At 41.1% G+C, this 16,362-nt stretch overlaps 1 protein-coding gene across 2 annotated transcripts in view; it reads right to left on the bottom strand.

The window, feature by feature from the left end:
- clybl (citrate lyase beta like) overlaps positions 1 to 16,362 on the bottom strand; it is a 59,054-nt gene that overhangs the window by 18,516 nt on the left and 24,176 nt on the right. For both annotated transcript variants that reach the window (XM_059343518.1, XM_059343517.1), the window contains exon 2: positions 8,882 to 9,095. In XM_059343518.1, coding sequence (XP_059199501.1) covers positions 8,882 to 9,095 — 214 coding nt within the window. The remainder of the gene's footprint in view (positions 1 to 8,881; positions 9,096 to 16,362) is intronic.

The raw sequence follows: 16,362 nt of genomic DNA, 5'->3' as shown, positions 1-16,362 counted from the left end.
CCTATGGGCTCCGCTACTCCGAGCTTGAATAAAGCCCTTTGAAAAGGAGATATTTTACATTAATGGACAGCCATCCAACAAGTTGCTTCAAAGCTCCCTCCCCAATCACCTGGTGTCCCATGGAGAGCTCGCCTCAACGTCAGCTCCATCTCCTCTTTGATTCCCTCCATCATCCTCATCATTAGAAGCTGACACACAGGCAGGCAGGCGGGCGAGCAGTTGGCCAGGCAGGCAGGCCCGTCGAATGCATAGATGCACACGAGAAGCTTTTCAAGTGCAGAGAGGCTGACCTTCCAAAGAGCGAGGTCAGCTCCTTAACACACAGCCTGAGCCTTGACGCTCAGGATCCTACGGAGTGCTGTGTATACGTGACACAGCATGGCTACCGCCTTGTAGACACCACATCAGACTGCAGCGTCCAAACTGATGTGTGTACAGTCCACAGCGGGACAGCTTTCCGCTCCAGCATCAGATCACGGATGTCCAGCCCTACCGTCATGCGGCTTGAAACAAGCAATGTCAAACACAGCCTCTGGACAGACTCTGGGAGTAAGACTCACACTCTCTGTCCCTTCATTCAATTTGAATTAGATCTCAGGGCAGCGGTTACTACTGTATATACTGGAAAGAAATAAGGAAAAAACATTCTGCATGACATGAAATGTGAATTAGATGATGCAGAGAATCTGTTTTTCTGGAAGAAAACAAATGTGGGTATCAATATCCAGAGAAACAGCAAAATGCATAATTATTTACAACACCAACAAGTCCATGTCATTCTCAAAAACATCTTGTACAGTATGTGGATCATGCCTTTATCACTGACATAGTGCCTCCAAACTGGAGAGTGCTGTGTCTTTTATTCTGGAAGTGTATATATCTATGGTTTGTGTGAAAAGAGTGGAAACTTATGAGTCACAATGAGCGTACTTGTTTTTCCATTTTTATTTTTTTTTTACCTCGAGAGCTGGCGTTTTGCATCCTGCTGTGCAACTCGCGATGCCATTTAAAATGAGCTGTAGACTATCGCAGGTGAAGGCTGCCTGCCTGAAGTGTGACTGTGTACACATTTGTTCATCTGTCTTCTGTCAGTGTGTGTGTGTGTGTGTGTGTGTGTGTGTGTGTGTGTGTGTGTGTGTGTGTGTGTGTGTGTTCGCGAGCTTCAAGTCATCGCGGATGGGTTTTGACAAGTGGCACGCTGCACTCCAGAAAAGCTGGAGATGACTGACTAATTCAGGCTACACTGATAACTGAGACATAGCAGACGGAGATTCAGGCCTTCACTCTGTCAGTTGCTGGCACCCTGTGTTATCCGTTATCCTGTCAGGGCAGACAACAAGACATAACTAGCAGGATAGAGAAGAAGGGAATTGTAAATCGTGAAACCTGCTTGTCATTGTTGGTCAAAACTGACAGCCTGAGGTGGAGGAACAGCTAGTTATTACACACTATTTATTCACTTTAATTAGCCATGAAAAGATCTCATTACAGCTCTTTGGTTACAGTTCATTAGAAGCGGCATTACAATGTTTTGGGGAAATTAATTCCCAAGGCTATGTTTCCATTTTGTATGAAGAAAACGAAGGTAAGGCTCGTCATTCAGTATCTTTTACATATATAATCTATTCTGCATAATTAAAATTATTTTGTTCATTAGTGATTAAACATCAGTTTGTGTACTCGCGGTTTATGTCTCATTTGCAACTCCCAGTACAGCTGTCTACACCAATAAAGTCTGCCCAATTTACTGTGTGCCCAGACTACTCACAACTAACACAGGACTCATTATGCATAACATGATGTCTTTCTTTTAAAGGGGAAATGTTAAACTAATTTTCAGATTCACTCTTGTATTTTGGGTTTCTACAAGAACATGTTTACTTGCTTTAAAAAATGAATAAATTTTCCCATACTGTGTTTCAATATGCCTGTATTCACCCTCTTTTCTTTTTAAGCCAGCCTTCCAAAAAAGCTCAGTCTGCTCTGATTGGTCAGTGTTTCTAGGTCTCTGCACTGCCACTGCAGCCAGAAAATGACTGTAACTGCACTGTAGTGGCACTTCTCAAAAAGCTGTATGATACTGTTGTGATAATCAGTCATTGCCAAGCCCAACCATATGGCATGCATCATAAAGGAGGAAAACTGTGTGGAAGTTGACCAAATACAAAAAAGGATAAAAGGATAAAAGTCCAGGCAGATCCTGGTGAGGATGGATTTCTTCTCAATTTGGTGTCATAATAAGTTAATGTGATCAAGGTGCTAATAAGGTGAAGAAGGTGTGAAACACAACAAGTAAACTGCAAACATGTGTCTTGAGCCCACATGTGAAAAGTGCAACTATTTGCATGTTGACAACAAATGGCCAATGACCGCGTACTGGGGCCGATGGAGAACCAGATTGTTCAGAGCTTTCACTGGAGGCTTGCACACACTGTTTCTGATCTTGCTAAATATGGAGCTTCTTTTTGGTAAATAAAATAAAATCCAAACAAAAACGTATTAAACTTGATTTATCCCCATGTTGTGTTTTACTTCAGTTACTTACTATGACAAATATATTAACCTCGAATGTGTCACACAATTATTTTCCTTTTTGTTTTTATTTCCCTTTTCTTCATCTATATTGTTTCTAGTTGTTTTTGCAGTCGTAGAATATACATCGAAAATGAGACGTTTAGTTTTGCTTATTTTTTCCCCCTCGCTCGTCGACAACCGCTCCATTCCTTTCCTTCTCCTCCCATTCTTTCATGTTTTTCTCTCCTCGTCGCCTTCTCCATCATCACTCCTCCTACTGGGGTTACTCTCCAAGTGTTGCGTTGCGCGGCCCACGTAGCACAGAGCGTTGCGGGCTTCGGCTCTGCCAGTGAAAACACAGGAGTGTAACAGGATAATGAGAGAGGGAGAGAGGGCCTCTCTGTTCTCCGTGTCTCAGCATTTTCCGATCCCTCGATCGGCCTCAATCCTCACCCATAACCCGCGGTATCTGGATCAGTTGCTACGTATGCCTTTCAAAAAATACTCAAAAAAGGCCAGCGAAAGCTCAAATGTAATCTCTGAGTTAAATTATTATCTAAAAAGACACATGAGAATAAATGTTTAAATCTTTTACTCCTTAAATTCGCTTTCTGCATGCTCCGACCACGGACAAGCCCTCTCCGCTCCTGAGCAACCAATGCTAATCACATCGCTGTCATCACTCTCCTACGCACCCTGACCTCTCGTTCGCCTATCATACTCTCCCAAAGGACTCCAATCGATACCCGAAACATGACACTTAACACACACACATACACTGCGACAGGCAGCGAGGTTTGGATTTGAAGGTCTTTCTGATCTGGCTGGGACAGGGTCTATTTTCTGGCTGAGCAGCTCCCATCCCGTTTGTGAGTCTTGGCAGCCTGACTGGGAGTTTCTCTCGAGTCTCCTGGGTCCTCTGAGGTGTTGAGCGCACAAGTATACAAACACACACACACTGGAACATGTATATACACGGATGTAAATACACGCACACACTAAATACAAATGTTCAGTATTCATAATTCAACTGGCTAACATTATTTCCCAGGAGCTCTTTCTGTCAAGAGTTTAGTCATTTGAATCCACTTAAATGGAGAGCAGATCTTTCAGTGTCCTCTGGAATAACACAGTGAGCATTGAACTGAGGTCATGTATCAGTTGACAGTTGGCTGCATAATTTATGTTAAGTTGAAAATCTCTGGTGTCAGAAGCAGTTCATGCATAGACCGTAGCTCACATATTGACGACACCCAGAAAAAGTTAATAGACTGTAATAAAGTCATCCACTCGACAATGTGCCATCTCTTCTTCCATCAGCTGCTCTCACTGCAACTACTAAGGTTTGTCTCAGGACCAGCAGCTCGAAGTGCTATTAGGGGAGGGAGGAAGACCAACAAAAAAAGAAGAAAAAAGTAATGTAAAGTCCAACAGTGAGGGTTTACAACTTTTTGAATGAACCACAACCTCATTCACAATGAACCATTGGTTCCTCAGTTGCTAATTTAAGATCTCAGCACAAAGTAAAGCCAGAAACAGAAACCCCTTTTAGTAAAAGAAATGGAAGTTTTACTAATGACAAGTAAATATGATGTCACACACTAAAAACCTTTCCATTTGTAATTTTGCCAATGATATGTCAACTCAGGTGTTTAAGAACAAAAATGATATCCATTCCACCCACATAAGAGTTTTAGCACCATATCAGAAACAATCTCCGTCCATATAAACATGCAAGAAAACGTATATTACATGACCATTCACATGAAATGGGTATGCATGTGCTGGTGTAAACAGGAACAGACTTTTCTCTGTGGTTGAAAATAAAAAAAAGCAATGTTGAAAAGTATTACGAAGAAGATGATGACAAAATCGTTACTGAAATATGAGGCAGACAACATGGATTGGAAGTCATTGCAAAGCCAATGAAGTGACTGAGCTGTACAGGGACCATTATCTGTTGCAGGAGGAAGCCATGGTAATGGGAAAGGACTGACCACACAAGGAGGATAAAAATCACAAAAGGTAAGTAGGTCTATCCGTTACGTTCATGGCAGCTCGTGGCTGGTAAGACATGATCAGGAGCCCACAAACTAACTGAAGTAATTGCTCTAGCTGTAGGTTGTCTTGTTGCATAAAATAACACTATATGATGATCTGTTGTCTAATGGTGCCCTTTTATGGAAGACATGGAAGATCGTTAATAATTAGAATTTTCAGCAGCTTCATATCATGCAGTGTACAGCGCTTATTGTTACGGGTAGCAGCTACACAAGTGTTAATTAATGAAGAATGCTAAAATTACATCTGTTATCTCTATGAACAGTTTCTAATATCTCCTCCAGGAAGTAATTCCTTTTAACAAGACAAATCAGAGCAGTAACTTTTCATAAATTGCATCAATTAAACATGGCAAATCATGTATGTCTGCTGGTTGTAATCACATCTGTGTACTCATAAAACAGTCAAATCCAGGAGTGAAAGGTTTCTGGCTTCCACAAGGGCCCAATAAAAGCTACTGAAAGGGTTGATCAGTATTATAGCTGGTTTATTAACCTTTCTTATTAAGTACTAATAAGTGGCACTGCTTATTTAATGTACTGATGAATGCAGGACACTGATGCCCTATCATACTTAACTGATGTACAGTGGGCTGCAGACTGTAACAATATGTGTATGTGGTTGCGTGCATGTGCCTGTCAATACGTGTCTACATGTGCACACTTGCACACTGGTGTGTGCATGTTTGTGTTCTGCATGTCTAGTGCACTCGTGTGCGTTTGCAGGCGCGTGCTGGTGTGTGAGAGGTGCTCCCTGCCGTGTCGGCCGCGCCACCATGCCATCTGGAGAGGAAATCGAGTGTGAAGTACAGTATAGTTTGGGACCAAGCTCCGTGGCAGCGGCTCAGCAGTTAGTTCATTAGTTCCAAACTTCCAGGGATTAGGAGAGAATCTCTACGGCAGGGAGGCAGGGGGGAGTCAGGGAGGATGGAGGGACCCATGTGGGGAAAAGAGAGGGAGAGAGAGAAACACCAGGAGGAATACTGGACCATAGGGCACAGAGAGACAGAGAGAGAACACAAGAGAGAGAGATAAACAATCTTAACCCTGAGGACCCTGGTGAGGGGAGATGAGCGAGCCAGAGGGACAATGAAAGAACAAGACAGCGAGGGAGAGAGGAGGAGAGAGGACAGGTGTAGCCGTCAGTTCCGCTCCGGGGTTTCAACCTGCCCTCCCTCTTCCTCCACCCCACTGATCATACAGATATGATGATATGTGTAAGAGTGTTAGAGCAGTCAGCCTTGTCTTCCCTCCCCTCTCTCCTCCTCCTTCTCTCCCCTCTGGGTCTGTGGTGACAGTTAGCAAGCTCTGGGTGGCTCCTACCCTTTACTCCTTTTCTCATCTTCCTGCCTCTAAAGCAGCCAGTATTACTGCCAAGATGGAGCGCAGACATTTTTGGAGTCAAAGCGGCAGGCAATTAAAGCGGGCACTGCCGGATTTCAATTTTCAAGGGGAGGGGGTAGACTGACCTTCACGGTGTACCTTTTTGTCATGAATATCCTCCCCTGTTTTAAGGTGAAGGTGACAGATAATGAAAAGAATACATTAATGAACACATAATAGGAGGGTGGCTGTGGGCAGTAGCCTCATCTAAGGCCTATCCATGCAGACCCGGTAACTAACCTCACAATTTACCTAACTCATTGTTGCCTTTACCAACACAGAGGTTCAGGATGGCATTTAGCAAGCTCAGTCTCTGCTTTCTTCCGTTCTCTCTCACTGGAGAAAAACAGACATGCATTACTAGACCATTGTTGGGGCCCGACAATTCTTGGCAAACACACAGTGCCAACTGTGAGGTTGTCATGGCAAATATAAGCAGCTACAGTATACACTGTAGAAATTATCAGTGCAAACACATTCACAGTGTAAAAGCTAAATCTCCCATTTATTAAGAATCCAGTTTGTCTCACAACAGATTTTGATCTGACATTCTAGGGCAGTTACTGTTTAGGAAGTTTACCACAAATTACTGTTATGGGCTCTAAATTTAGTGTCAAGACATTTTTTCTATTCAGCTGGGTATTTATTGACACAATAAGATGAAAAAGGGTACAGCAACATGCATGCATGATTTACATGGGTCGCCATGAAGGACCTTTTTTTTTAAAAGAGATTCCTCAAGTACACTTCTACATCACAGCAAAGAGAAGAGCTGAATCACAGAAGTACCAAATAGTTAAGTTGCTCTTTTTATAAGCATTTAAGTGGTTACTTTTATTTTTTAAAGCTAAGTACATGACTGGACTCACTATGAGCCCTTAACAGAGAAGTGAAAACTAATAAAACTTAAAGTCAATGGGCTGTGGCATGATCCTAAACAATAGATATTCTCTGAAGTGACCGATTAGGCATCTATTAATTGAAAAAAATGTCACCAGGCAGTAATAAAATGTGTCCAATAGATCTATGCCCACAGATTCTACATGGTATCTTCACATGTAGCATAGTGAGCAACATGATGGCAGCTAAGCAAAGGTAGCTTTAGTATTCCATCAGTGTCTACTCAGGATGTGTTCAGGAGCAGTGCTGTTGAGTATATCACTGGCATTGTGGAAGCACTACAAACAAAATACACAGTCACATTTAGGAAAATAAACTGCTAGTGTAAAAATGTGCTTTAGGTTACATGTATGAAAGGGGAAACATAAAATGTGAAAACTGTAACAGGAACACCATCAAATATATATGGCACGACTCCAAACACAGTATTTCCCCAGTGAGTGATTTGACTAAATTTGGGCAAATGCAATTTACTTTTAAGTGCCTAAAGAGAGACGGCAAATACTAGTAAATATCCCCCTGTGTTTGCAACAAAGAAGACAAACAAATAGCATTTCCTTCTTTAAATTGTTGTTGTTATTTTGTAATGCCTAGTGGAAAAGTGAAAAAATATTATGCCAAAGCATAAAAATTAACATCCAAAATGTCTGAGGGATATTCCTGCCAACCTACACACACATACACAAACGGGAACACGCACTAGAAGCACTATTTATCCAAGAGGAAAAAAATATCATCTTAAGGGAAGCTATAACTACACATCCACCCCCATGGATTTCCAATTGCCACAGTGGAGAAAGAAGCTGAGAGTGTGGGAAGTGAAGAAAGGGTGCCTGTAGGAAAGGTGCATTATGTTATTGAGTAAATAACTAATTTTTATATTACACAGTATGACCTGGCAAACACATAATAGGTTACAGGATTTCTGCACACTGTGACTGACTCTTTTAAAGCTAACCTGGACCTATGGTGTCAAAGAAATGGCTAAAAGTTGATGCCATGCTTGTAGTGTGTAGCGCTAATGTTGCCAGATCAGAGAGAGAGAAAGTAATGGGATTATTAAGCAGGAAACCATTGAGAGAGGCACAATACAAATCAACTGACCTAATGTTATTTTCTCTTTTATATTTGACAGCATTGCCATCCTCTACAGGTACAACTCGCCATGTAATTCCAGGCAGTGAAAAAGCATGAATCACATCGTAATCAAAAATAGTTTCCTGTTAAATTCAGGCTTTACACTTATACTTAAATAAGGTCTAAAGCTTTATGTGAAATGAGTTTGGTGGTGTAAGAAATAAGTGTGTTGGAGCAGGATACTTTTGTTGAAATAAGATTGAGACATGGACCTGTCACATGCTGACAGGCTGACATCAACCATCTGAATTCTCCTCAAGCCTGAATGGCTGCTTCAGTGCTGCATTCCTCTCCACATTTCCCATCTAACACATAATAAAGACAGAAGCTCTGACATCCACCAACTCCATCGCAGGGTCACAGTTTTAGCCTGTCAGTCACAGAGGCCATCATCTTATTGTCTTTGTCTACTACAGGAACAGCCTCCAGCCATATCAATCATCTTTATTATCATGACTTAAAAACCTTTGTTAGTTAACTTTTTACCCGGACCCCTTCTTTATCCCACTCTCCAATCACAATTTCATGGGCAGTTCAGCAGGGCCAATGGGGAGGCCGTGTGGGCGGAGGGAGAATGCTTTTAACCTGCTGCATCTGGTGCTTTCCCGCTGCTCACCCAGTGGGACATGGTCACCTTGTTTTAAAGGACTCTGATAGGGGGCCACCACTGCCTTTATACCATCATAATAGGGTGAAATGTGCTTGTTTTAAACATCTCACTTAGGTAGTTTTCCTTTCAGTGATTAAGACCGAGCACCTGTCTGAAGGAGGGAGCTGGAATTAAAAATCAGCCAGGATCACACAGCTGTGCATGTGTGTTTGTGTGCTCCTTGCTGACCTTTTCATATGAAGCTGCATTTCATTTATACATCTGTGTCTTTATGTACCTTTTTGCTGAGGGCTACGCCATCCTCACAGTCCAAGACGGCACAGTCGACATCCAGAGAGGCGAGTTTCCTCAATTTTCGCTCATCATTTCCAGGGCAGTAGAGAACCGCCCTGCGGGGTATGTAGCGCAGTGAGGGGCCTGCAGAGTGATGGTGATAACGCCATGCTTCCGTATACAACTGCCAGGCTGCGGGCAGGAGCCAACCGCTCTCCCTGTCAACACAAATATAAATACATAAGCACACGGTGGCACACAGACATATACACAAGTCTCTGTACATTTCATAAATATACATAACACTCAGACAGTATACACAAATACATGTCTTTGGTGCATATATTACTCACAAGAACACACAGTATCAATACAGGGCTAAGGGCAATGAATAATTAAAGGTTGTTGCTGCATTCATCTTCATATTTATCTATAGCGTTTATGTTACACGTGAGGATCCAGAAGGAGGCCTCTTTCTCCAAACTAGAGCGAAAGTCTGGAAGCTTTTCATTTTGGGAGCTCTGTTTGCCCTTCAGCTGTCTATTGAAGTGGATAAGAGACGTTGACCTGTGCTTTGGCTCCCTTTGTTGGGAACAAACTCACCCAAACACTGAGCCACTCATATGCTAATGTCGCCACACTGCTGAATATCTAGGCAGGGCAGGAAGTGAATGAGTAGGCGGGTCAGCAGTGGCTTGAGCTGAGTCATGGAAAAATTAGAGAGTTGCTGTGTTATTGTCCTTAATGGTTTAAAGAGCCAAACTCTATTTTCTTGTACTGTAGCTGCAAAACCTATTTTAAAAGATGACCGTTATCCAATAGTCACACAATGGTGGGAAGTACATTAGCAAGATATAGATTGGGATGATAAATTACCGGCTGATAATGGAGAATTTATAATAATACGAGCCAAATTGTTGTTGTTCCCTTAACATCTTCACACTAATACAGTATGTGGGAAAAAATAGATTTGCAATCCAACAAAACACATATTTAGTATTAAGATATATTTTAATTGAAAGGCAAAATGCTGCATAAAATCCAAATTATGTTTTTGTTTCTTTCTTTCTGTTGTGTTAACAATAGTGATGTCAGAGCCATGGAAAATTGAATCATCCATTTTAGCCCTTCTGGACCTCAGGTCTGCATAAACTACAGAGTATTTTATTGGTATCGTCCATACGAAGCAAATAATTATCAGGTATCGGTATTGGATGAAAAATGTCCATATTGTGCTTCCCTAATGAAATGGAAAGACATGATTAAAATAGTTCACACTGTTGTGATACGTGTTTTTAGAAGCATTTAAAAGCAAATGCTTGCTCCAAACTGATGGTGTTTTCCAGCCTGACAACATAAAAATAAGAATTATTTACTTGGATTGCCAAACAAACAATCAGTTGACCAGCTCAAATGCTCATCACCACATCTCCCACCTCCACGCGCACACATTCAAATGTGTCAAGGGTTCACATACAAACACACACAGTGTTTTTGGCTTCCCCTCTCATCCACACACACCCACACAACTGTGCACACCAATAATCACATTCATTGTGCACACGTCTTAATTATTTGTTCCGTCAATCTGGCCTCTGAAACAACTGGCCCTAATGAATAGTTAAATGTTTAGGATCGGAAACAGTATATTTAATTACAGCAAGAAACAGCTTCTCCCACCACCAACTCTCGCTGGGTTTCAGAAGTCCTTCAAGGGATCATATTTGTAATTAGTGTCCTTCTTTGCCTAAGGAAGACAAGAGAAAGGGGGAAGGGAGGGGGTCCTTCTGTTGAAAAGGGGGCTGAATAATTCCCTCTTCTTGTCTTTTGCTCTCTTAAAAGGAGCAAAAGTCACTTCAATGGCCACTTAATCTTGTCAACTACGCTTCCACATGCCCTCCAGTCCCAATCAGGCCTAATCTGCTCTGAGATGTTGCGGTTGTAGCAACAATGAAAGCCAATTCAGGTTGCTTCCAGCATTTTAGTGCTTCCAGGTACATAGAGCCTATTTAGACTGGGAACAGTACTAACAAAAAGCTTTGTGAGGAAATATGACAAAGGCTAGTGGAACGGCTTTGGCACACCACCAGGTAAATTGTAGACCAGTGACAAAAAAAGATAGAGCTAACAGTTCTCTCAGGAAGAAAAAGCTACAGGGCCCAAATTGATAGGGAAGAGAGGGAAAACATATACAGCAAAATTAGAAAAGAAAATAAGGGAGAAGAGGATGAAGGTGGGAGTGCTGAGTGGTAGGGGTTGCTGAGACCTAAATTAAATCTTTGTATACCGCTCAGGGGCAAGTGTTAAAGAACCATGCTAAGTGACCACTTAAAAGGCAAATATATTATAATATAAGTGAAGTACAAAATGGTGGGGGCTGTAATTTAAGAGTAGGTTTCATTATGAAGGAAGAAAACTGAGAACTGCAGAAGGGAGTGCAGGTGCCTTGAGGTTGGCGAGAGACAAGACACCAGAAGCAGAGGTCAATAACAAAGACCAAAATCAGCATTTTTCCCCCTTAATTCCACTGTGCTACCTCCTTCTGCTCTTTTATAGCTGGCAGGAGGTCTCATTTTACAGTAAACTGGCAACTAAAAGGGGAAAATGGAATTAGGCTGGCATATTGTTTTCCATCCTGGCACAGAAATATCTGCAAGAGGCAAAAGTCTAACACTAACTTTGTTCTGTTCTCCTGAAAAAAAACCCAGACGAGATCTGAAGAAAATTTCCATAAGCCAAAAGTAAATATTATCTTCAAATGTCTTGTTTTGTCCAATCAACAGTCCCAAACCCAAAAATATTGAACGTAGTATAAAATTAAAAAAATCAGGAACCAGAGAATATTTGTTTGAACAATAACTAAAATGAGTTTTATTCAATTATCAAATTGTTGCCAAGCATTTTTCTGTCAGTCAACAAATCGATTGACTAATTGTTTCAGCTCTATATCAAGACGAACAAAAACAAGTATGTGGTTTAATCTAGGAAAAGATAGTTTAAAAAGTAAAATAAATGAACATAACAACCAGAACTGAGGTAGTCACATAAAGCGGGACGTAGTTTTGCAACTTCAAATAACAACGTTGACTTGTGGTTTCACAAAGTGCATGAACACTGGACATTATTAAAGAGTGATCTAAACATGATGTAGCTGCACACAGACAGAAGATAAGTTACGAAAACCATCTAAGACACTTTCTAACCACCCTAAGTTAAACTACAAGCATCACTTCTGCATTCCTTCAAACATGTTATGGCCACTAGAGGGAGCCGTTAAGTACAAATGTGCATACAGGTTGTTTTAACCCATTGAAGCCTGGAAAGCGGATACATCGTTTTGTAGTATTTGTATAAGCTCTCAAATACTTTTTGAATTTCATTTATATCTGCTACAGAGGCTGAAAAATCTATTATTTAGTAGAAGCGTTGACACTTCTGTTGAATTTCCAGAAAAACTTCAGGTTTTAGGGGCTTGTTTTAAAATCGCCCAGAGGTTTTACAGGAAGTTTTAGGCGTCAATGGGTTAAGCTGCTGTACAAAAGTCATACATGATATAACCATATATTGTGGTGTTATTTCCTGTTGTGAAGAAAGAGTGAAATGCTTCTTGAAGGTAAAAACCATCGGTCAACAAGAAACCAGTTCCATCCAGTGAAGGCTTTCTAACTGCATGAATGTTAAAACTTTTAACAAACTGAATGCCATCTTCTCAGAAAGGTGGTCTTGCCTTAGTGATGCACTACTGCTCCGGTTTACTGTGAACTGCTGCTGGGCTGTGGTGTCTTTGAAGTAATCTTTTTTTCCAGTGTGTCTACATCTTAACTTTTTCTACACAGCCCACAATTCTGATCCATTTTTGCAGAGCATTTCTTTTCCAGAGCTGTAAGTCAAATTCTCCACTGGAATTAGTGTGTCAACTTGGGTGGGAAAGCCACATTTTGCTGTGTTTCACTCTGGGAAACCTTACATATTTCTGATGTTCCCAAGATTGTGTGGACTGAAAACAAAATAAAGATGCACCCTCGACAATATGTTAAGTAGCAACCTACATTAATTGAGAGTTTGTTTGTATAATACCCTGAAATGATGTGAATCAATTTTCTTCACCTGTGTCCCTTATTTTCACTCACAAAGCTATATATGTCTGGTCAGTACAACACAAATGTGACCACATCAATGAACAGCTTTCATTTGATTGATTCAGTTTTTTACTTTGCAAATAATAGATTAAATGTCAGAAGTGGTGGCTAACATTAAACATTTCAAATTTCCCATAAAAGCCCAAAGGGGCTGCTTGTAACGCCAGGCAGCTATAAATATCACAGATTCGAGCAGAGCTGTAACCAATGAGGATCTAGGCACCGTCATCAAATACACACATCACTTCCATATACTGCATGCAATCTGGATATTTTTATATACACCATCCCACATCTGGTGGACATTTCCCCCATTATTAGATCACTATATACTTGTGTTCTATATATTTAACAGTCCCCAAAGTACCATATGCACCTACGTTACCAATTTCTTTTCCTCTCCCCTCTTTTCCTTTCTTTTTTACATGAAAGGTTATGATAACACAGGGCTCTGTGGCTAAATTAGCAGCTGTAAAGTGGTGGGACCTGGCCACAGTGACTATGTTTACTGGTCTGAGATCAGAGGTAAGTGTGTGTTAGTGGGTTTATATGGTGCTGAATGGGACTGGTTCTCATTAGCAGAGAGGCAGCAGTAGACTCGGGCCCAATGGCATTAAAGGGGGAGGATGAGTGGAGGAGGAATGTGGTAAAATGTGGTGAACTCTATGTTAGACTAGACATGGGCCTTCCTGAGGCACATTTTGCAGACCAGTACAGTATGTCATATTTAGATCTGCTGTTTAACAAGTAAGCATTACCATCATAAGAAATTGCTGCCGTCAACTTTTAGTCTTATATTTGCTCTACAGTATGGACAGTCTCTCTGCTGGTTGAGCAGCATTTTACATGCCGATTTGTGTCTGTCTTCCTCCAACACCAAAGTTTATCTTGGACAAAGCAGTTCACTGGTGTAGAACCAGCAACTGATCTTCAATCCAGCAGAGCAACCATTGATGATCTGACACCCACTGTACGTTCCTCTGTGGCGTCTAACTACAATAAATCCACCTTGAACCACAAATCATTGTACTACAAATCTTATCTTCACCAGTCTCACACAACTATGTCACTGATGTATCACTTTGGCCATATTCAGCCCTCCAAGTTTCATCTCCTTATCTCTGAAATCTCCTGTCATGTAATCCAGACAGGTGCATCAATATTTGTAGTCAAGGGAAATAGCATGTCACTAAGAAACGGCTAACTATTTAAGAAGGGGGTTTCATGAACATAAGAAAAATCCATCTAAAAGCCTTTTAAAATGATAGCATAAATATGGATGTAGCCTGGTCCTCTCCAGCTGGAGTGCAGGTCTGCCTGATAGAAACAGGAAGGAAGAGTAAATTAGATCTTAATAAATATTCAACTTGACATAAGATCTATGTAATAATATCTAGCCACTGCTGATTATGGTCTGGTAGTCAATATTGTACTATGAGTAGCCTGTAGTAATTGCTTTATTATCATGACGTGATAATCACTATCTCATGTAACTCTACTGGCCTCCACCTGGCAGCATAATAGCCTAATTCAGGTGGTAATATTCATCCTACCACATGAATTATAGCAGATAACAAGAGGCCCACTCCAAAACAGACCCTGACGACAGCCTCCCTCTCAATATGTAGATTTCCACAATTATCTCCAGCATGGTGGCGCAGGCAGAAGCTGTGTCTAAAATGCACAAAATTAAAGATCTGTGTTTCTACCCCACAATAATCAGCTTCTTCTTAATATGCAAACTACATTTTGAGGTCTGTGGTGCTTAAGATTCAAGATTAAATTTGGTGAAAATAAAGATGAATAAAGAGTAGGGAGGAAATCGATGTTCCTGAAGCATAAACAGGCTCTCCCGTGTGCAGAAAGCAGTCTGCGGGTGGGAAATAAAATGGTCAAAAAGTCATCAATATTTACCTAGCTTCGTGTCCACATGCCTGTCTGACACTTTTTTGTTTTTTAAATAAAAAGAAAGCTGAAACATTCCCCAAACACGGCCCTCCTCTCAGCATGTGCATGGATTTTTTTTCACACTGCCTCAGGTCTGAGGACACAATTGGATGGCAGAGAAATGCTGAAAAATTAACCAGAGACACCCAAGACAGGGAAAGGAAAGAATCAAACACTTTTATTCTACTTTTTCTCTTCTCTGCCCCCTGCTTTCTCTGCTTGCCCTCCAGCAAGTTGGAGCTCGGGATGAGCATCCCGTCCCCCTCCAGATTAGATCGGATGGAGGCTGCAGAGTTTACTGGAGGCTGGTCTTTCAGACAAAAGCCCAGCTAACATTATTATTGAACTGACTGTTTGGCAATGCTATCAAATGCACAATTGATTGAACACCAGACATTCAATTTGCTCTGAGCTGTTAAGAAAGCAACATAATAAAACTGCAATACAGGCAGAAGAGATCATGATTTACCCACTCTAACCTAAGGCTTCAGCCCCTGAGCTAAATGTAACATTTCCTTTTGCTGCAGAGATTGGTGCATCCATTTTTTCCCTCACTTCCTCAGATTATATCACCTTTGCACCCACATCTTCCTCTTCTCGCTTTAAAAAGCTAATTCCAGTGACAAGGATGTCCCACACCATCAACAATACCCCTTACTCCTCCTCCCATCCATGTCTTCTCCCCCTTTCTGGTCTCATTAGTTTGGGTTTTATGCCTTAATCTACACAATGAGGATGAAGTCATGGCGGTTATCTTGAGCAGCCAATGTCTGCCTACCTGTAATCCTTCTCAAAGTCCCCGGCTTTCTCCAAGCTCACAAATCGGCACACAATGCTTTTATGCAAGGCCTTTGCTGTAATGCCCAGAGACGACTGCAGACTTTTTTTCTTTTCTTTTCTCATCCCTCAACATAAAACTAGTTAAATCCCACTCCTAAAGAAGAACGGAGATGTCTTTATCTAGGTCTCAGGACAGGGGAAAGTCAGACTGTAAAAGGTACAAGGACTACCATTTACAATAGATATAAGCTGGTTTTGATGACAATTTTGATGGTAGTTCTCTGTCCAGCTATCTATCTCTCGCTCTCCCTGTCTGTGAGTTACAAACAACTCTATAAATCCATTCTAGTCAGCATTTATTTTTGCATAGCTCATGGTGTGTATGCATGATAGAGTATGGACTAAATTAGAAGTACAAGTAATAAAATGTAACATTATTTGTGTGCAGAGTAATATACTTCAGATGACAGTAAAACAAAATCAATGAATTTATCATTAAAAGTTAATTGAGAGGGGAGGTCAAACAAGTCGCTCCATTCGAGGAGGGCATAAGGGGGTTAGCTTTTAACTTAGCATTTTTATTGACTCTGGCAAAACAAAATGAGCGGGCTCTGTAGGA

The sequence above is a fragment of the Centropristis striata genome, chromosome 10, assembly GCF_030273125.1.
Source record: "Centropristis striata isolate RG_2023a ecotype Rhode Island chromosome 10, C.striata_1.0, whole genome shotgun sequence".
Classification (NCBI taxonomy): Eukaryota; Metazoa; Chordata; class Actinopteri; order Perciformes; family Serranidae; genus Centropristis; species Centropristis striata.
This window is presented reverse-complemented; position numbering and strand designations above follow the sequence as displayed.